Source organism: Ambystoma mexicanum, chromosome 2p, assembly GCF_040938575.1.
Source record: "Ambystoma mexicanum isolate Mex_15411 chromosome 2p, UKY_AmexF1_1, whole genome shotgun sequence".
Taxonomy (NCBI): Eukaryota; Metazoa; Chordata; class Amphibia; order Caudata; family Ambystomatidae; genus Ambystoma; species Ambystoma mexicanum.
This window is the reverse complement of record NC_090923.1, coordinates 1,343,186,993-1,343,209,204: the sequence shown is the minus strand read 5'-3', so window position 1 is coordinate 1,343,209,204 and position 22,212 is coordinate 1,343,186,993. Positions and strand designations below refer to the sequence as shown.

Below are 22,212 nucleotides of genomic sequence, written 5' to 3'. Positions count from 1 at the left end.
TGCCTAGCGCAGACTAGAGGGGATGACCCTTGGCGTCGCCCCCTCTTAACAGTCTTAGAGAGTTGGTGTGTTCTTGAGACATAGGGGGGAGAGGGGGGTATAATATGCAATCCTTCTGATTTTACATGATCATGGATGTCTGATCAGAATTGTATATGGAACATTTGAGTGCACCAGCTATCAATCCAGCGCTTGCTTTCTCTGTAACCACTTTCCTAAAGTCCAATCTCTGCTGACAGATCAAGCAACTTTTCTGCTGTCATTTGCTAATACGCCAGTATTCTGGCACAAACCAGCACTTACTAGCATTCAATACTGTTAGAAGCATTACAAATTATCACACTCAGATTCTTTACGTGTTAAGTGAGGTTATGTGAAAAGAATGCAAATATCCAACCAGCAGAAAAGAATTATCTTTATACTATGCCCCTTTTCCACACGTAGTTCGTTGCAGGGGATTTGCATCACTACTGAATGCTTTAAATCACTGTTCCTCATTGCGCAGAGTGTGCGGATGTCTGCCTGCAGCACGCTGCTCTGTGTGTGGGGGGGGGTTTCCATGATTGCAAGTTTTCCCTATGTGTGTGGATGTCCTCTTGAAGGTGGTTTACTTAATGCCATTGGTAGTGTCACTAGGCACCACAGAATCTTATAGGGGAGTAGTTCCCAATCCTGGTCTTTTTAGGTTCAGCTGTATGTTGCTGATGCCTGTAATCCAAACATATCTGTTCTTTCTGGTTTTCGGAGGCCTACAAAATGTTGGATCCTTGGCCTTTTTGCACATTCATGAGTCCCCCTGAGGGGTGTGCCGGGGAGAGTATGGGTCACCATCGTTGTGGCTGCACCTTTCCAGGGTTTTGTCTCGAACAAATGGAAAATATTTTGGTAACCTGTTTTTCAACCTATGCCAATCTTGGTGTATGCTAAGCTTTAGAAAGGGTTCTAATCATCTCCCTTTGCTCATGCGGCCTTTTCCATGCGCCAGCCTAGCACTATATATGAAACCTGGGAGTGAGGTCAACTTGCATGCATTGTATTTTTTTTTCTTTTCATAAATCAGGGGGTCTGGTGTGCCTTTGTTTAATCCAGTGTATTGGAAGAAAGTTCATGTTGCTGAAGAAAAATGTAGTCTTGAACACAGTCCAGTTTCAAGGGGGGAGGAGCTCCTGGACAGAGCAAAATCGGATGCGAAGGGTAGTTGCTTTCGCTACTAGGTCAGCACAGTCATTGCCGTTAGAAATGTCAGGGCTCTGAAAAATTGTCCTGGCTCTTGATTATTCCTTCAGAGGAGGGCAACATTACGGCATTCAAAAGGGCAGAAATGTAGGTGGCATTTGAACAGGCGTGCCAGCATTTGAGAAATTCCCTAATGCTCGATAGCTGGCCAAATCATGAGCCACACCAAAGGGATGGCAAGGTTCAGTACAAATATTGATGGAATATCCGATTGCCAAAAGGCATGTCCTGGTAATAGCAACCAGTTCGGCCACATGTGCACACTAGCAGAGGCCAGGTGGGCACTCAGCAAAGTCATGAACAGTAAACTGCATAAGCAGCATGGAAAATATTTTGGTCACTTCGAACGGATCCATCAACAAAATACCCTTTCAGCGTTAGAAGGTGCTATATCTGATTTGACCAATGCAATAGAGATGTGTTGCATTTCTATAGTGGGCAAGGGAAGCAGTGGCTGGATCTAGAATGCTGCAGTGAAAGAGGGTAACATTGGCAGATGAGAACATGTGTTCATAGTTGAGAATGAGAAACGTGCTTCGTTTTCCTATCTTTTGATAACTCCACAGGTGTTTAAGGTGGTGAAGAGTTTCAAAAGAATGACCTTGGATTAAGGGTGCACTACAACCCAGAAGGGGAGCACACATGGTGGCAAACCTGCCACCACATGTTCTGTTTTAGCGCTGTAGCCCACAGGACACATGGAGTTGCCATGTTTTTGTGTCAAAGTTCCTAAGGCTTTGGCCTGACCTTTGTATAAATACAGGTGAATTTATTTCTTTTATTTTTTTTTTTAATCTGGCAAACCCAATGCCGGGGCAGTAGATTAGTGCATTATGTGAGGGGTTAGAATAGAGGCAGATACAAAGTTGTGATTTTCTCATTCAGACATTTTTATTAAACAAATGGATTGAATAAACACATCTCCCTATCTTAAGGAGAGTTTCCCTCCCTAGGAAACAGAATTTAAAATCAATCTGTGACAAGTTAATCTGACCCTCACACTAGAAGAACAACCAAGGGTGCAAGGGAATGTCTGACTTATGGTTGACAAAAAGTGTTCATAATCAAAGAAGTGGAAAGAGGAAACCTTGCTGTTTACACGCTTCATCGATTTTAAGTGAAGTTCGTTTAAAACTAGGAGAGACTAAAAAGCATTGCCACGTTGGGACAAATGACTTGTGCTACCTATTCGTGCCCACTGCCAGTACGTTGACTGCAATGTATCTGAAAACATTCCAATGTTCTAGTTAAGCTTTTATAGACCTAGTTAAGGGCTATACTGGAGGTTATGGGCCCTGAAGACCAAGTTAATGGCCCAAGCGCACTGGGGGCGTTTAATGAGGTTTATGGGCCCAAAGCTCCCCGTATGGTCAGTGGGCGTGGTCTATGAAGCTTTTATGTACTGTCGCCCATCTTTGGGGTGGGTGGGTTAAAAAAAAGGCAATCTGCCTGCAGTGGTTGCTGGGCACTCCTCAACCACGACAGTTCCCAACAGCAACATGATGACAAGGGAGGGGTGGGGCTTAAAAATCTGTCTGCTAGAGGCTGTTCGGGGGTGTGGTGGAAGGCTGAGCCACGTCTGCCTGGTGTGGCCCTGCAAAGATTTTAGAAGCAAGCAGTGGAGCCATCTGCCTCATCACACTCTAAGGTAAGGAGCTGTGGTAGGTGTTGGGGACAGGGGAATGATTGGATGCCTGGGCTGCGTCTGTGAGGTGCAGCACAGGTTCACAAGTATTCCCCCACCCTCTAATGCACAATGGTGTGGGTGGCAGAGCCCTCGGCAGAGCCCTCTCGTGATTAGGGAGTGCCGCGATGAGATCTGGAACTGCAGTGGCAGTCGCGCAGTTCCCCCTCTCATTGGCCAATTTCCTGCCCATACGAAATGTACAATCCATACCTTGTACACCTTCATGCCTTTTTGTTTGAAACTCAATTGAAACCATATACCAGGATGATGATTACATGTAGTTATTGACCGTGGATATTGCTCAAAATGCCATGAAGCCAAACCAAGACCGTTGTAGTAACCTTGCTAACCGGGCCACCACATTCGCTGTTTAGCTTGCTGTTCCCTCTGCACGCTATGGGGTGAAGGGGGGGAATAGGCCAAGTCACCATAGTTGATAGGGGGGAAAATGTGTTCTTTCTAACAGTAGTACCTACGCCATGGCAGGGTGGCTGTCTTTAATATATAGTGTTATGAAAAGCCAATTCTCTGCCCTTTGTAGAACCCGAGGAATGGAAGCCATACTAACTTTCAACACTGTGCTATATTGGGGTGATTTTGTATGTGAGGCAGGGACTTGCATAGTACACAGCTGTTCTATGCGAATATCCTGTTACCCAAATTCGCTTGCTTGTTCACACCTGGGTAAACCTCATCTGGCCGCCTTTTTTATTTATTTATTTTTTTCTTCCTCACCCTCTACACCCCACCAGTCACCACTCCCTCCTCCATTTAGTGCATCAGCCTTCATATACACTCGACCCTACTGTATGATTTTAGTTCTAGTAATTCAGGAAATTGAAAGTGTAGGTAGTGCCCAAACATTTCTTTTGCAAAACTAAAACGAGCTTGACTGCCCCAATCTTGAATCCCTCTCAATTCCAATGGCAACACCGCAATGGCTTACATTTAGCTTTTCAGAAATATTAAGGGAGTTCAAACCTATCGGTATGCTCGTCTTGGGAGGCGGGGGTGGGGGGGGGGGTGCTATTTGGCCTCTAATTTGGCTTTTTCCCAGAGCACTGGCTTCTACTTTCACTGCCTCATGTCCAGGAACCCAACGTATAGATTGAGTGACTTACGTTGGGAATGCCCTCTGATGTCTTAATACACATTAACCAGTACGGATGCACCCATTCTAGAGATCGCGTAGACTGAAAACAGTCCTGATGCATGTATGTTTACTTGCGTGCATCTGCCCATAGCTTCTTAATTTCTCTCGTCAATTTGGTTTGGTGAGATGTGAACTTCAGGTGGAGTAAGGAAAGTCATTTTTCAACCCTCCCCTTTTTCTTCACCCATCGCCCAAACTTGGTCACTGATGGCAACTGTTGTGACGGAACTGCCCAAGAAGCAGATGGGCCCAGATACATATTGCTTATTGTGTGGAGGGTAAAGTGTGCTTTTATACCAGCAGCAGTCAATGCTATGACCTTGGCAGTTACTAGTTCCCTAACAATCTTGTTGCCTCATTTTCTTTAGGGTCGTCTTCTTTCATTGCTGGATGATAACACCCTTCACCTATGGGAAATCTACGATGGAGATGGAGTCTCCCACTTTCATGAAACTCACAACTTCGTCCTCCCAGGAAGACCAGGGTTCGACACCACTAAGTACTTCCCATCACTTATTTCTGTTTCATGCTGGCCTGATGATGGGTGGGCAGGGGGCGGGGGGTTCGGGGGGATGAGGGGACTGGTAGTGAGTTTCCTTGTATTACAGTAATAGATTGAAACATTGGCCTTGTTGAATAGTCACATTTGGTATTTAGCTAGTGGAGTATGCAGTTTTTCTGGGAAATGTGGGATGCCTGATTAACTTTCTGTTTTGACCGACTATTTGGAGGTTGATTTGCCAGTGCCCAGTGACTTTGTTCTGTGTTGGGAACCTAGTGGGAGTTAATTTATTTAGGGCTGTCAATAGAAATCCTCATACATTTTTAATTTATGGAATATGTTACTGATGCAGCTGGACTTTCACAAAGTAACAAAGGACCTTTTTGAATCATTGACCTTGAGTACCAACTACATATTTTCCATCTGAAAACGTATTGCAATGTTACAGGGACTAGATTTCTGCATCTGCACCACTGCCTTCATGGAATGTATTGTTAGCTGGATCTTAGTTGTCTTTTAGCTTGTGGAATGGTTAGTAGAAGGAATGTGTTGCTCTTGGTAGTTGCTGTTTTTTCCTTTTGCTTGGGTCGCGGGCCAGTCTGCGACTGGGATCAAATGACCAGACAGACTCTCTAACAAGAATTTATTGGGGTTATATGTTTAAACGATGGCCATCACAAATTAGTGTTCACTAAATGCAATAGGGTGGATAGTCTCTCCAGGCTCTCGGAACTAACCCAAAAGCAATTTCCCTTTTAGAAAATAAAGTACTCCACCTAATAAGTCTCTAATCTGATTCCTCTTAATCCTTGTTGCAGGTTCCTGAACTCTTCTCATTCTAAGCCTCCGATTTTGGCATTTCCAGGTTCTTGGTGACTAGGCCTGCCTGCAGGTTTTGAAAGCTCCCTAAATCTGAGCGAGGTAGAGCCGGACTATTTAATCCAGCAGAGCATTCAGCTGTCGGATTTTCTGGACAGACGGGTTCCATGACATTAGGCTGAGCCCCTGAGCAGGGTGCCACCTTGTCTTCCTAGAGGTGGTCTCCCAAACCTGGCTATATCCTGGTCCCAAGGTTCTGGACCTGATGCACCTCCTTTGTCTCGCTGAACCTCATGTACCCTCCCTGCTGTGGGCTAATTTCTCTTCTCGCCTCGAATACCTGCCAATGGTTAACCTGGCTTGCTGGAAAGTTTCTGTTCTAGCTATTCCCCCTCCTCTAAAACCCCATACCTAACCCCTCTGGATAATCTTTAACTTCCTGGTGTTCTCACATCTCCTTCTGCTATTGTCTAATCTCCTGATTCATTACAACCAACCTCCTGAAGATCTTGTAACTCCTGTTTATTCACTCCAGTTTCCCTAGGTCCTCTGTCACCAACCTCATCACTATCATGGAGCACCTTCTGTCACCAATCTCCTTAATTTCACACACTTCTAAATATTTTCTGCCTCCACCCCTCTAAACACTTTTTTGCTGCTCTGGGCATAATCCTCAGTAACATGACCCATTTTGGCTACCAATCTCCAACTCATGCCCCTATATCAATTTTTTTGTATCCAGTGCCTCCTGGTCAGCCTTGCCCAGCCTCCTAGATCATGTCTGCAGTCCTCTGGATCTTGCTCAATTTCTTGTTTTCTCCTGTAACATTTCTCAAACAATTCCTGCTTCTGCTCTCCAGCTTCTATTTCAAACGCTCACACGGTCCCTGAACCTTTGGGCTTCTATAGGGCATTGGCTGGGAGTCATAAATGTTTCCCCCAAAAAATGCAAGAGCCACCTGAGCATAGCGAGGGAGATTTTACCAAACGAGGGAGGGTTCCGGGGTAATCCCTCTCCTCCCCCAACCTTCACCCTCCAAGAAAATGTTAAAAATAATGGGTTAAAACTGTATTTTACAGAATACTTGCCAGAGGGCACGGCACAAGTTGGCTGCCTGGTTCAATCCCTCCAATTTCCCAACTTACCCTCCCCCATGACGAAAATGGGGAGATAATTGCAGTGCACCCTGGAAATGGGGTCGTTTCTGCTGTAGTAGAGATGTGTATCTTTTTGACAGGCCAGCGGTGGCACTTGCAGAGCTCAGAGGTGATGCTGTGGGGGTCCGGCATTTGTTTGGGGCCACTGTGAGAGGGAGAAATGAGTGGGAAGTGACAGTGCAGTAGGCACGGGGGGCCCATTCCCTGCGCATTGGGGAAAAGTACTGGAGCAAGGGTGGCGGTTCAGTTGCGAAGAAGTACTTTGCTTCAGATGTTTAGCTCTTGATCGGCAGCACCCAGGGACGCTGGTCGCATGTTTTGCTAGTGCTTGGTGGAATCGAGGCCCGGCCTGTTTCAGTGCAGTGAGCTGCTTATGATTACGTGAAGGGATAGTGAGATGGCCCCTGGTGGAGGACTGTTGAAGGGGAGGGGGCAAGTGCCCTGAACCGAGGAGGAGACCCTGGACTTGGCCATGAACTTTATCGGGGCTAACCTGTGGTTATTCGTGGAGGCAGTCCGTGCAGTCTCTCCTGGTAAACACTAAGGAAAGTGGCCTCCCTGTGGGAAGATCTGGATGGTGTGATAGGCCTGGTGGCTCGTTGGGAGTGGTGGGGGCAGTGTAGCAGTCCTCTGCCCACACGAGGGGGCTTGGTGGGTCACCTTAGAGGGGCCAGAACAGACACAGGAGCTGGGACTGCTGTGCAAGCAATATTGAGCCTTCAAAAATTTCTGAGTGGCCATCATGGCATGAGGTGTCCCAGGACGAGAGGGATGGCGACCTCACCCTCTGGTATGGACCTTGTTATCAAAGAGGATATAGTAGGTGTACTGCAGCAGATCAAGGTGCTCCAAGGAGATATACAGTCCTCCATTGCGGATCCGAGGGGGCATTTTGACTCCCTGGAATATAAGATGAGCCTAGAAAACAACCAGCTGAACAGCTGCATGGTGTAAGTGAAGTTTGATGCGAGGCTCCTGAACTGGAAGCAACAGGGGAGGAGGCCTAATTGAAGATTGTCGATTTGCCAACCTGAGAGGAGGAACAATTAAGGTTTTTTGGGCTGAAAGAAAAACGGGGTGATCCGCCGAAAGATGTTGAGACGAAGATTAAGACCGTTATCACACTGTTTAAAGAGGTAGTGAGGGCAAGGAGGAAAAATCGAGACCGGGTGACATTTTGGCTAAAACAAAATGGCGGTGATATCCGGTGTGGGGAGGATGATGTAAAGATTTTCCAAGATTTCTCGATCCTGACACTCGACAAAAGGGATTGTTGACAGCCCGCAACTGTAAAAGATATTCGATATCGTCGGGCCTTGCCCTCTGTGTTACATTTTGAATACAAGGGAAGTGGATTACAGAATCCCGACTGGATCGGAGGCAGAACTGGCACAGTGACATACCTTAATTGGCTCCAAACAGAGGGGGAGTGAGAAGAAGGCGCACCAGGTGGCAGAAAGTTTGAGATTGGGCACTCGTTCCCCATTGAAGTGACCTGGGTGTCTTAACCACTGTCGGAGGATGCTGGTATTGGACTGCTCATTACGGTATGGATAGATAGCCAGCCTAGCTGTCGCTGATGATTTCTTCTGGGGCAAAATCGTATTTTTATAATGGTTGTATGTACGGCAGAGGGACAGGGTGTTACTCCTGGTGGTACAACCTTTCATGGGTGTCTTGGTTGGGTTAGGGTGGAAGTCATGTGAATCTGGGGGAGTGGGGAGCGATGTTGGGTGCGGTATGGGGTGGCTATAGACTGATCTTGGGTATAATAGTGACTGTCCATGACTTGGTAGAGGCTCAATTTGTGGCTGGATAGGCTATCCCGGCAGGAGGTTGTGTAGCCCACGACTTTGCAGGAGTGTGATACTTTTGGACAGGTCAAGGAATCCAGAGGCCAGATTAATAGTTGACAATATAAGAATCTGACAATTAAAGGTTTTACATTCCCCCCTGTATCCACCCAACACAACACCTATACTTGCATCGATTTACTTAATGAAAGCTGATTGAAAGAGTGAGTGCTTGAGATATACAACCGGCTGGACGGACCACAACCTGGTCCTGATGGAGTTAGTCGTGTGTTCTTTAGACAAGAGACTAACGAAATCAAGGAATACTTGAGTAGTCCAATGATGCAGGAGAAGCGGATGTGGGGACAGTGTGGGATGCAGCAAAGGTGATGTGGAGAGGGACATTGAGGAGGGCACGCTGCTAAATGGGTCTTATCAGGGGGTTGTGCTCAGGGCAGACATTCACAATTTTGAGGCAGATGGTGGGTGATATGGAAGAGGTTCTGGTGACACAAATGTAGAAGGCTTGACCCAATATCGTTTGGGATAGTTGAAAGTGAGGAAGCTCAGATTCCTGAAGCAGACGTTTTATGTAAAAGGGGATAAAGCTGGTTCTATTCTGGCTGCAAGATTTTGGGCACTGAGATGGGTTCAGGAAATCAAGCGAGTAGATGATGGGTTGTGCACAATCCCTGACGATACTGCGGAATGTTAGCTGGGTTTTATGGTGAGCTTCATGATATGATATGGCATTTGTAACGCGCCCATACACAAGATAATGTGGTCCCACATTATCATAAGGATAATGTGGGACCACAGGAAATTGGGGAGTACTTGGGCAACCTTAGCCATATCTTTCTTGGGAGAAAGGGGTTTTGTTGTAATATCTGGTGGCTGAGGAGGAGGTTATGGTGGCAATTGGGCACATTCCATCAGGGAAGTCCCCCGGGGAGGATGAATTCACTATTGGGCTATAATAAGATGTTCTTGGATTTTATTACTTTCCTGACTAAAATGTTCAACTGAATACTGAGCAGACAGGCCCCACAGCTCCTTTCACAAGGATTTAATTTCTGTTACACAAAGAAGGGAAAGACCCAGCCTGCTGTTCTTGGTATAGGCCCATCTCGTTGTTAAACATCAATGAGAAGAATTTCATGAGGACTGTGGCTTCTAGGTTTAAGGGACTAATGCCAAAATTGGTTAATTCGGACCAGTTGGGATTCATTGCGGGACAACCGGGCACGGATATGCCGAGGAAAAGCATGAATATAATGCACTTTGCAAGGGGAAGGGGTGGGGACCCGGTACTTCTAGCGATTGGCCCAGAGAAGGCGCTCTACCGGATTGCCTGGGGATTCCTCTATGCTACCTTGGAGAAATATGGCTTTGGTGCAAGGATCCTGAGGGGGATAAGGGCTTTTTTATACCAACCTCAGGAACCGGGTGATGGTGAATGGCAAGAGATTGAGACAGTTCATTTTAGAAAAAGGACGAGACTGGTGCATGCTCACTGTCCTCACTCTTATTTGTGCTCTTTGGAGCCTCTGGTGGAGACAATCCGGAAGAACGCACTAAGTGAAAGGATTAGGGTTGGAGAAGAGTTATTTAAATTGGGGATACATGCTGATGACATTGTTACATCTGTGCAAACCACTCCCCTTGATCCTACATGTCTTATCAAACATTTGTGAATATGACTCTCTCGGGATTCAAGGTGAATGTGCAGAAGTCCATCCTCTTCCCTTGTGAAAGATCAGATTTGGGATTTTTTTAATTTATATATTAATGCGCCAGCGGCCCGCAGGCATATTGACACAGTTGGACTAAACATATAAAACGGGACAGGCAGAGATAGGTAGTTAGCGGGGTAAAATATTAGAACATTTGAATAGGAATGTTTTTAGAGCTTTCGAGCCTCCATGTGAGAGGCAGAGCAGTCCAAAAGGAAGCCGCTTTTGCGGGCAAAGATCTACCAAGGCCATTGGTGCGCTTCACTGTGGCACCATGTATCAGCCCTATGCTTGAAGGATGAAGGGACCGGATGGGTTGGTACAGTGGTGCCATTGGTTTAAGATGCTCTGGTGTTAGGCCAAAGAGGCAATGGTGAACCATGGTGCCCATTTTGAAACAGATCTGTTCCCAGATGGCCAGCTAATGGAGTTTCCTCCTGTGCTCCGCAATGTGTTATTCTGTGAGTGTTGGTAACAATACAAACCGTGTGATTTTGGATCACATCTCTTAAGGTTGGAGAGTGATGATCCACTTAGTAAGGAGTTGCAGTGGTCCAATCTGGTCAGGATGGTAGCTTGTGCAATGGTGGCACTGTTGCTCTCGGAGATATAGGGGCGGATATACTTGAGGGGGCGTAGATAATAGTTACATGTGTGATATACATATGCGAGTATGTGTGGAGAGGCCTCCAACTGAACCCCTAAAGTTTATACTTTCTGTTGGATTTTGATTGCATTCTCACTTATTAGGAAGCTGCTATAATCTGTGCTCAGTTTGTAGATCCAAAGATTATCATCTCCGTCTTGCTGCCGTTCAGGCACAGCCAGTTCTCAGACATCCAACTTTCGATGTGGCAATAGATGTTAGACAAGGTTTTCTAGTCTGTGGCGTAATTGCCAGTGAGTTCTAAGACAACTTGGGTGTTGTCAGCGTAGTTTGGTAAAAGAAAAAAAGAAAATACCCTCAGATTGTCAAGTGCACAGAGGGATCTGATGTATAGGTTAAAGAGCACCAGCGAGGTAGAAGCACCCTGTGGTACTCCACAGGGGATAGGTACGCAGGATGAGAAGGCAGATCCCACTGTGTTCTGGATTCTCGATTTGAAAGGAAAACGTGAAGTCGGTCCACAGCTTACTTGAAGCAATAGCCTAGGTCTTTTAAGGTAAGAAGATGTTCTGTCTATCAGATTGAAGGCCGCAGAGAGGTCCAGTAAAATCAACATCCCGGCCTTCCCTTTGTTATTGATCTCCAGCATTTGGGTCTGAAGGTTAATGAGGGCGGTCTCAGTACTGAATGATGGTCGAAAACCAGATTGACATTTGTGTAGGATGCAATTGGACTCAACGAATGTTTGTAGCTGGATAGTAGTGAATTTGTCCAGCATTTTAAGAAGAAATTGGCAGTTGGTAATGGGTCTCAGATGACTTGGTTCTCAAGGATCAATGTTAGGGTTTTTTGTAATGAGGGTGACTGACTTTTTTGATCTAGTTAGGTACATGGTTGTCCCTAAAAGAGGCGTTGACTAGACATGTCAGGAATGGGGCAAATAAGTCCTTATGCTCCAGGATCAGTTTTGGTGGAGGATATTGAATGGGCAAGAGGTAGAACGCATGGAGGAAAGCAGGATGGACATATCTTGGACAGATATTTGAGTAAAGATAAATTCCTCGATGTACCGTCCCTTTGGTTCTAGATAGGCTTGTTTCTAGATAGGAGTTGCAATTTTGGGCTGCTGTTATTTTGTTTTGAGCCTTTAAAATGTTTGCGTCAAAGGCAGCCTGAATTGTCAAACAATCTAGACTAGTAGGTGTAAAAGAGATCTGAGATGCCTTGGGTTTTTCCAGAGACTTTGGGATTTCAAAAAGCTTCCCTGTATGGTTGAAAGAAGACTCAATTTGGGCATTAAATTTAAAAAAATGGTGTCCAGAATTAGAGATTTATAGGGATTGGTGTTTGATCCAGCAAGCTTCTAATGCTTGTTTGTTTCCTCAGGAGTCTGAGTTCTGGGGTGAACCAGGTTTGGTGTGTTGTCCCTGACCTGTTTTCATAGGGGCTGATTGGTCTAGCATTTTTGTGGATATATCAGAAAAAGAAGCAACCTACTATCAGCTGGGTCCTCTGGATGTATCTTGGACATAATGTTACTTAAACAAGACTGTAAATCTTGATGATAAATTCTTTTGAAATTACGACCAGTGACTGTTTTTATTGGATTAGCTGGTTTAGGCGAAGGGTGGAGGCTCTGGATGTTAAAGGTAATAACTGCTCAGACCATATGCAGGCACCAGTTGAAATGCTGTTGACTAGGAGTTTTCTCGTCACAATCCAGTCTAGTATGTTATTTTCTGCTGTGGTAGATTAATTATTCTGGACTTCGTGCTCTATAGAGAGAAGATTCTAATTCGATGGCGTTTAGTTGCCTCCATCGGTTCAGATCTCCCAGAAAGAGAGTAGCCGTGTTGGGTCTGACAGGCTGTTTGAGATGTTGGTCATTTCATTATTGAAGGCAGACATTGGGTTTGGAGGCCTGTAGTTAATAATGTTTATGCAGTTGTTGGTCGGGGTCATTTTAACATGAAGGGCTTTGCATCCGATGCATGAGAGAGACTGGAAAGAGTCCTAGTTCAGTTTTGCCGATTTGCCACTCAGCTCCCGGAGCTTAGGTTAGTGGAGATGAAAGGGAATCCTGTGGAAACTGCTAGGCTGATAGAAGTTCCACTTGAATCGCAGATCCTAGTTTCGGTGATGCAAAGTATGTCTAGGTTGTTGGCTATTACCAGGTCATGGCAATCTCGAACATGACTGATCAATGATCTTGTGTTAAGGAGCGCAATTTTTAATGAGGTTTCCCTATTTATGGTCTGGTGAGTTTTTACGTTTTTGGTGTTTTTTGCTAAGCCGATGAGGCTGCACAGGGGGAGACCATTGGTTTGGTGGGGAGGAGAGGAGAAAGTTGCAATCGCAAGCAATATGTGATTAGTGCAGTTAGAAAGATGAATACCATGAGGTAAAGAGCCGTGGATTGAGTTCCCTGGATCTAAGGTGTCTCGTGTATAATATGAAGGAGTTTGGGGGGCGGGGGCAGGGGGGATTGTTCTGAGTGGCTAGAGTGCATTTAAGCTGCTATGGTAGTCTCCGTCTGAAGAGCTACAGGAACCTGTTGTCTGTTGTCCGTGCATGTGGTATTAGCGGCGGGCAGAGGTGTTGGGAAGCTATCAAGTTTGATCAGTTTTAGTTTTATATAAGCTAATCGATTAGCTCTGTGCGGCCAAAGATAATGGCACTGTAGGGCGGTAGCCCATGTTGGCCGTCGGAGTCCTGATAGAATGTAGCAAATGTAACAATCCAGGGAGAGACTAGGAGAACTTACTTGTGCAGAGTATCCCTGTGACAGTGAACGCTGATGACTGGCGAAGACCGGCTTGGTACTGAAGCACCAGTGCTAAAGCACCTGACGGTTCAGTTAATGGTGCACAGGGGTTACCTGGGAAATGTAATTTGGGCTAACGGCTTGTGCGCACACACATTAACAAGTGTAACAAATTGCAATGTTTGAATGCTAGAAATGAAGTAAGAATTGTTCCCCGAAGCGATCCAATAGGATACTATTTATTTGGGGTGATGGTGTCTAGTACTTTAGAGGGTCTATGTGTGGCCAATTACTGTCCATGTTCAATGTATTATTCCGTGACCTAGGGAAGTGGTCAAACTTTCTTGGATGAGTAGATTAAACCCGTTTTAAGATGGTGATTTGCCCCAGTATTCCAAATGTTGCCGGTCAGGGTACTGGAGCAGATGTTTTAAGTAGTTGGGAGAAAGATTGCCCGTTTACTTTGACAAGGGAAAAAAAACGAGAATGTGTTACGATGTCCTTGTCCTGCCGCAAGAGTCTGGGTGAGAGTTGAATTACCTAACCTAGAGTCTTTACAGGGCGACACAGAGGAGGGCCATGGTACCACATCGAAGGAAAGCTAAATGTAAGCAATGAAATTGAGTTTCCCTTCGACAGTTCAAGCCAACCGAGGGAGCACTCGCAATGTTGCTTGCTGAAGCCAAAAAAATCGCTCGCTCAGTTGCTCACCTCAGCCAAGGGAGCAGTTAGTGTTTTAACTGGGCTACACTTGGCGGCTCATCTAGAATGGGTGGGTCAATAACCTGTCGCCCATTATCAATGAGCCACCCCTGCTATACATACTGGTTATGTAAAATTGACATTAATAAGGTCACCTGTAATTGCAATTCTAAAGAGCTCATTCATTTAATCTAACGAGAGGCCAAAACAAAGGTAGCATACGCCCTCCGTGTTTACTAGAGCTAGCAAGCCAATATACCATGTATTACCCCACTATTTCTCTATGGAGAAACAAAAAGGAAAGGACAAACCAGAAACTACAAGTAAGCCAGACCCTTCGATTGTGGGACAGACCGAGCACAGAGGAGAGAGGGGTTTAGTAAGCCTGAAAAGGGTGGACTGCGAGGTGGTTCACTTTGAGAAACATGGATAGGAAGAGTAAATGTGTGCCAACTAGTCAGATTAAACTTCAACCTCCGGATGCAAGTGTTTTAAGAAGTTCTACCCGCACCTCCTATTTAACTGTGTGTGTGAATGGTTCAGCTAATGTTACTAGCTATAAAAAAGCGAGTCCACAGACATTGGGACTGCCAACCTTAAGGTAGGCATCACTCAGTATAAATTAGCTAGTTTCCTAATACGAGGTCCATTTCACTAAAAATCGAACCTGAATTTACTACACCACTGCTTCACAAGACTTAACATGGTTAACCTGCACCACTGACAACTTTGCCACCACTGATCTACATGACACTGGCCAATACTTGGGTCAAGGCTTTATGCCATGGCCAGGCCTCTAGCAAGCCACCCAATGTGGTCTCTGCAGCCAGGCCAATAGTCCACTTTTTCGACCTTTGTTGGTCGATGGGCCAACAGCCGCCTTATGAACTGTCCGCAAGCCCAAAGTCTGGCCTTTGGCCATTCCCCGGGCACCCCCCAGTAGCCATGACAGGTGGCCCAATTATTTCAGGGCTTGGACGCATCTACCATGCCACAGATGCCCTAGTGGCCCAGGTGAGCTAGCCGACAGCCATTTTCCCCCAGACCTGATCCATGGGTCCAATTCGAATCCGAGATGATTTTGAGCTCCATAGACTCGTGTGCCAAGTAGACCGGCCCTTTTCGGAGGAATATTGCACCCCTCCAACTGCGTCTAGAGTGTGCAGGGGGCTCAATATCCCCCTTAAAATTAAAACAATTTACGATATTGGTTTGCAAGACACGCCCCCACACAAAAAAGCTAACAATGGTGCCCAACTTTTTCCACGCCCTAAACCAAACAAATTGAAAATTGTTCATTTTTATAATGTCTTTTGAGCGATCTCCAAAGCACTGTACATTAAAAAAAGTATTTATAATTACCCAATCGAAGTCAGCACTCCTTTAAACAACATCAGAAGTATGAAAAGCAGAGCTGACGTCATTGGGATTCGACCTTCAGATTGCGCCCCTCGACAGCAAGCACTTACCTTGTTGTGCTGTCTTACTGTAATTGGTTATTTATAATGCACTTAATACCCAGAGGTTTCGAAGTGTGGATGCGGGGATCGAACCTGTTGCGCTGCATTGTCTTGCTTCCAAGGCGAGCGTGTTGCCCCTGAGCTATCCTCCTGAGACATAGTGCACTCAGACCCGCTGCAGTGGAATTGGCATGCTCTCCATCAGGAGTGGAGAAATCGCCACAGTATCATCCCTGGAATGCAGCCATTAAAGCTGCAGTGCCACACAATTGCAGGATTCGATCAAAGTGAACGCGACTGGCGAAGGTCGGTGCACCGAGGGTCGGTGAGTTCTTGCAACCCTTACCGATGGCCCCTGGTGCATCCATCCATTTTTATGCACAAGTGTCCCGAGGGCCACTATCCTTTATCAAGGTATCCTGTGCTACCGAGCTATTCCCAACTCTTGTATCCTGTTCTGCCCTCTTGGGGAGAGACTCCTTGAATAGTGGGAGCTTATTCTTCACTGCCTCACCCACCTTCCTGAGTCATTAGAGCCTCTGCAAGAGACCCCGTTTTGACTTGACCGCACGATTGCGTGCACCAGCACCGAAAGTACTTTTGTGCCTAAGGCTCCGCTCATCCTGGGACTGCCTAAACGATATTTGCACTGTATGCTCCCTTTCTTTATAGGTTGTGGACCCTTGCTGTGCATTATTCCTTTAGGCCATTGGTAACTGTGTATTTAATAGTAGTGTTGTGTTGGTTTAGTTATTACTGCTGATATTTGCTTTGTGATTACTGGCTTTAAAACATTAACCAGCCAATCTGGTTGCCGACAACAATATTAGCCGACCAATTCAGGGTTTGAAATAAATATGCAATGAGCAGGAGCTAAAACCAGCTCTTGGGCATCGTGCATCACACAGTAGGCAGGTGCTACCGCTTGGGACCCTGGAGCGAGCACACAGTGCACTGCAACTCTAACTTCCACATGAGAGGCACACTTTAACATTTTGCCTATTATGTAGGATCCATTTTGTTTAAGGATGTCCTAGACGTGTGCCAATTCTCCTTTATTTACATTCTGGGACACTTAAATGTCACAAATGCGTGTTAATAAGGCACCAGTTGGATTGGATAGCCAAAAGTAGCTCCTGGTAATGGTTGATTTTAATCTAACCAGGCTCTCCTGGAGCTGAATAGATCCCAGCCATTTCGAACCCTGGATTTGTGGGTCAGCAAGCACCAACTGACAATCGGGGCCTTGGAATAAACCTGTGGGTTGGAGAACAGTTGAGGTAAGCAAACGGATACCACATAAAGGCCTCTTTGCTAGATTTTAAGCACACTGCTTGGTGGATTTGCATCAAAAAAGTTATAGCATGACTTGAAGTTTTGGGACCAGTCCTTTAAGTTTTAATCCACTGTTCACACTCACTACACATTACATAGATTCAGCTCTGGTCTGTTTCGTATGCAAAAGAAAGATCTGAAATTTGAAAAGGAAAGTTCTAAGACCCGCAAACGGGGTTCTTCCTAAGAAGTCACCTTAAACATAACTATAACTCTTTCCATTTTATAAGCCATTTTTATTGAAACGGTACACAAGCTACAATGGAGCTCGACTCAAGACCCTGCTCAGTGTCTTCTAAACCCCCTTTAGACAGGATAGTTCTTTCACAGGGTCCGAATCTCTGAACCGCTCTTCCTGGTCGCACAGTTGATAAACCAAGACGGGGGTTCCAATAAAATAGAGACCAAAAGGCAAAACGCACCAAATTAGCAAAATAAAATACAAATCAAGGAAAACGATTTGCAAAGTACCCCAACACATTTCCATGTATAGGGATACAAATACTCGGTCTGTCCTGTACATGGTGGAGAGAGAAGGAAATGGACTGCACGAAGTTTTGAAGTCACAGCATTCCTTGTAGTCTGCAGCCTTTAGCATGCAAAGTGGTATATTACAAAAGGATGCACATAACACAAAATACGCGATGGGTGTGCCCAGGGCGTGACCGTAGAGCACAAGTGGGGACGGTGGTGCACTGCAGCTGTGAATGCATGCGACAACATTTCACACCATGTGCCCAAACATCATAGTATGCAAAGGTCTATTTGTTGAGTGGTGATTAGGCGATAACGGTAGATTTCACCGAATCCAATTTCACCTCCTCAGTAATCTTTGAATGTTTTTTCCCTTCGAATTGTTTAGGTAAGTAGGTACATTTTAAAAACAAAGATGGGGGTAGGGATAACGGGATAGATTAAGTGGGGCAGGGCACGGATCTCCCCTGCATATTAATTCAAAGGAAAAAAAGATTTCCCCTTTAGGTGAAGTAGATTCGGTAAAATCACTGACATCCGTGATTAGCAAATGTCAACCAAAAAACCGAAATAAATAGTTGCACGGTCTGGCGAGTGTGCCAGATAAATCCTAAACACTAGTGACAACACATTCTAACGTTGGCCCATAAATACACCCCCAATGCCCTTCATTGATTCAAAGTAGTGTTCTAGAATGCACGGCCTCCTTCAGTTGTAAACTTGGTTCCCACTTGCCACAGGCTACACTGAAAGGAAGAGCCTCCCTGTCCAGCCCACAGTTGCAGAACTGCACCATTACAGCAAGTGATGGCGAGAAACCTTGGTGTGTGGGGGCAGGAATGGTTCTCCTCGGCCATATTCTCAAACGGGCATGTAGTAATGTTGAAAGGTTAATTCGTGGATACAGGCAGCGCCAGCACCTTGGGAGGTAGAGTAATTACTAATTGAGAGGGTACTAAATTCATAATTTAGGTGGATACGCCCCTGTATGGGAAGGATTTTATTTATTTATTTATTTTTTTTTTTAAACAAACTGTTCGTTTACTTTGGCAGGGCGAAGGCAGGATTATTCACTTAGTGTGAATTGGTCATCCTTTTAGCCTTCTGAATAAGAATCTCCGTTTTTACTGTAACGAAATGAGGGAAAGGTTATGAACTACTGGCAGATGGGTGTTACATTTTCTGTTGAAATACAAGAAAGGGGAAGACTCTAGGGATCCCAGGCACCAGGTAATGCTCAAGGCACTGCACAGGCAAATAGTCGTCTTCAGTTAAAGTCTTAGGTAGAGGGTCGCAGGGATACTCTAGCAGCCCAGCTCTCAACAGGAACTCCTGGAACTTTGGCCTGCATCCATCATCTGCACCGCATTGCAAGAGCTGTACTTGGTCATGAGCGGGAGACACAGGCCCACAAGTGTTCTAGCTCATCCTTCCACATGTAATAGGACTACTATAGATGGGGTTGGGGGGGGGGGGGGGGGGGTGTTCGGAGTCCAAACTCTCGTAAAAGGGCAGCAGCACTAGGGTAGAGGGTCACATTTCAGGCATGCCTTACTCCGTACGTTCTTCTCGGGGTTACAAAACAAATGCCACTGGTGGATTATATTAAAATGGAAAGGCACCATAAAATGATTGTTTGGCCAAGGCAGATTTCACCACATGGATGCTGGGCCTTAAACACGCTCGTTTTCAGAGTGATTAAATACATGCCCTAAGGGGAGTAATGGGAGACCGATCACTATCACAGACGAGTAAAGAAAGGCTGGAGCAGCCTGTAGAATGCTGGGTGCGCCTGACTCGCCCTTCATGCTTGAGGTTGCCACTGGAGGTGATAAGCCGGGAGATCTCATGGTCTGTAAGAGAAAGTCTGGTAGCACTGGGGGCACCGCCAGTTACATGTCTGGTGTGCCCGGTTCGGCAGGGACCATGCTGTAGACTATTACACGGAGATGAAATGCTGTCGACAACGTGTCAAGTTTCCGATTCAGGCCTTTGTTTCTCCGGTTGAGAAGAGGGAGCACCAATATGTGCATGCATCACAAAAACATGTATTCAGCAACGATTCAAAGTAACGGTCTTTAAAAGATTGAATGACACAACTTTATTTTTTTTTTGTACCGTTGAATTACTGCCACATTTTTTCAAGTCCGAAATTAATTCTTGTGGAAATATGTATAGCAGCATGCAAATGGCTTGATTGTTTTTTTGTTTTACCTTTTCGAAGATAGGTAGAGCTGAAGCTTTTGTGAACCGTTTCATTTATTGCAACAAGGCTCAATCAAAAACACGTAATTGCAGGTCCAGCATCTAGAGCCATTCAAAAGAGCTCTGATCCATGGGAGGCGGGATAAACACAGCAACCAAAAACCTGTTCAAACCGAGGCAAAGGCAACTAGAGTGCCCTCCATTAGCACGTAGTACGGCCATTACCACCACGCCTGCGCGCTTGTGTACAATTTCAGGATACATGGTGGCTGTGCTGGTCAAAGCAGACGTACAGGTAAGTGCTCATGCAGCCACTTTAACTCCTAAGTAAAAAAGAAAAATACCCCCACCTCACCAAAAAGACGTGAACATGCTCCAACAAAAAAAATAGGAAACAAAGTACCCGTTTGAGCCTAGTCCCTGCTTCTGCCCAAACTCCTCCAGATAGGTCTGGGGCACTTGTACCGGCAGAGAAGCGTCAGAGGAAGGATCTCGGTTAACTCGTGATTCGAGGAGGACCTTAAAGGTAAGCATTCATCTAAATGTACACGAATTACTAGGTGGAAAGAAATACGGATCACAAGACCTTAGAGTGAATAGATTGTATTTGCATAAGAAATATTGTGACTTGGCAACCATCGTACTCCCAAAAATTAAAACGCTCCATTTCAAAATCTTTCAGAAGCCCTAGTATAATGTCCATGCCTCATCCAGGGGCCAGGTGCCTCCCATGCTAGCAGACTATTGCCCCCAAAGGTGTTATGGAGAATCCCTGGTCAGCACCACTTTGTCCCGATCTCAGGGCAAGAGACTATTGCATTGTCGCCACACACACACTCCCCACGTCTTTAAGGGAAAAGAGGAGCAGCGGTCCCACAGAACCTGCAGTGAATTCCTGCACTGCTCTGCTCACGAGTGCAGTAATCCATTGCAAACCTATAATCCAAAAGAGCGCTCTGAATCACAGCCAGAAACTCGACAATCTGGCAATTAACGATCGCAGAAGGACTCCAGTCTCATACAGGTAAAAGCATAAGCTAAGGGAGTCCACCCAAAGGGCAGGGTGAGGGCGTTGACTATCCTGTTCAGCGGGCGCCCTGAGTGGGCCTCACTCTCAATGAGACATGCGTAACAGCCAACTTTATTTCTAAATGAGGAACCCTGTTCCTCCTGTCACTTGCTTAACCCATACTCCCCATGTGGCCCCGCCCACACAATTAGAGGGGGCTCAGGACATCGCCCCATTAAACAAGTCAAGGATCCTACCCCATCTTATATCGGTTTCAGGCTTGTCCGTACCGGTCTCCCTTAGGCTGTTCGGGAGCCGTCGGGTAGCATGCCGTCTGACCCTGCCACTGCTCATTTGACTCCTCCCCATCTCCCATGTATGACACGTCTGTATCATCTTCACTCTTCATTGTTCGAATGCACCCATTGTCGTCCTGCCTTGCTAGTGCATCGCTTGAAGTGGGATGCAATTCTCTTGATCAACCTCCAGGCCCATCCCCAGCTGTAATCTTCATACCTTGTCTGCTAGATATTTCCATGGATTCTGGCATGAAGGTTGAATCCTCTTTCCTTTGTCTTTGCTGTTGCACTACCACATCATCGGCCACCTGCAAATCTGTTGCTCACCCTTCGCCAGGCATACGCATACTGCTTCATTTTCTGTTTGCTCTCCTCATCGTTTTTTCGCAGTTCCAGCCCATTTCTCTCCCTTTTGATTTGGTCCTTGTGGCCAGCGAATCTGCATCCTCCTGCCAAATATTAGCCCTGCTGAGCATATCCCTGTGGTGCTATGTGGGGTGTCTCTACAGTCGCGTAGCAATGGATGTAAAGTTTGCTCAAAGGGTTGTTGAGTAACATGTGCGATCTGCAGCGCCTGCTTGATAATTGGCCATGAACCACTCCACAATGCCATTGGCCTGAGGCCACAGGGGCGTGATTCTACGATGTTTGACGCCCATGTTTTGTGCGACGGTCTCAAAGTCCTGGATTGTGAATTGTCCATTGTCTGATTTGAGATTCTTTGGGGTTCTGTAGCCCATCTGTATGCGGTCTAGCATGGGAATGACGCATGTGGCCGTGGTCGATGGTGTGATTTAAGCCTCTGGAAATCTGCAGTGTTTGTCAATGACCACGAGCATGTACTTACCGTCTCTGGTCGGCCTGAAGAAGTCAACCGCCAGTTCTTCCCATATGCCTTCCAGTAGTGACATCTGCAGGGGACTAGGATGGGCTGGGGCGCCACTATGCTGCATGTGTTGCATTGATGAATCATGTCTTCAACCCCGGCTTCCAGCTTGGGAATCAAGATCTTCTGACGGAGTAGCCTCTTGGTAGAGGCTATGCCGCAGTGGGCCTGCTCGGTCACCTGTTGTCTCAGCGTTCGTGGTAATATTTTACATCCCTTCATGATATGATATGATCTGATCTGATCAGTGATGGTGAGTTCCTCTTGCACCAGGGTGAGGTGATGTATCTCTTTTTGTGTGTCCTGATCCAATTCTTTTCACCATATTTCTTGACCTGCTTAATCTTTCTGTCCCTTAAGCACCAGGAAACAATGGCCACGGCTGGATCC

General features: G+C 45.9%; 1 protein-coding gene across 2 annotated transcripts in view; it reads left to right on the top strand.

Annotated features, from left to right (window-relative positions):
- The window catches only part of LLGL1 (LLGL scribble cell polarity complex component 1), a 557,504-nt gene that overhangs the window by 282,049 nt on the left and 253,243 nt on the right, over positions 1-22,212 (top strand). Inside the window, exon 4 of one of the 2 annotated variants that reach the window (XM_069645702.1) lies at positions 4,445-4,560. In XM_069645702.1, coding sequence (XP_069501803.1) covers positions 4,445-4,560 — 116 coding nt within the window. Of the gene's footprint in view, positions 1-4,444; positions 4,576-22,212 lie in introns of both variants that reach the window. The other variant, XM_069645701.1, reaches the window with a different exon arrangement.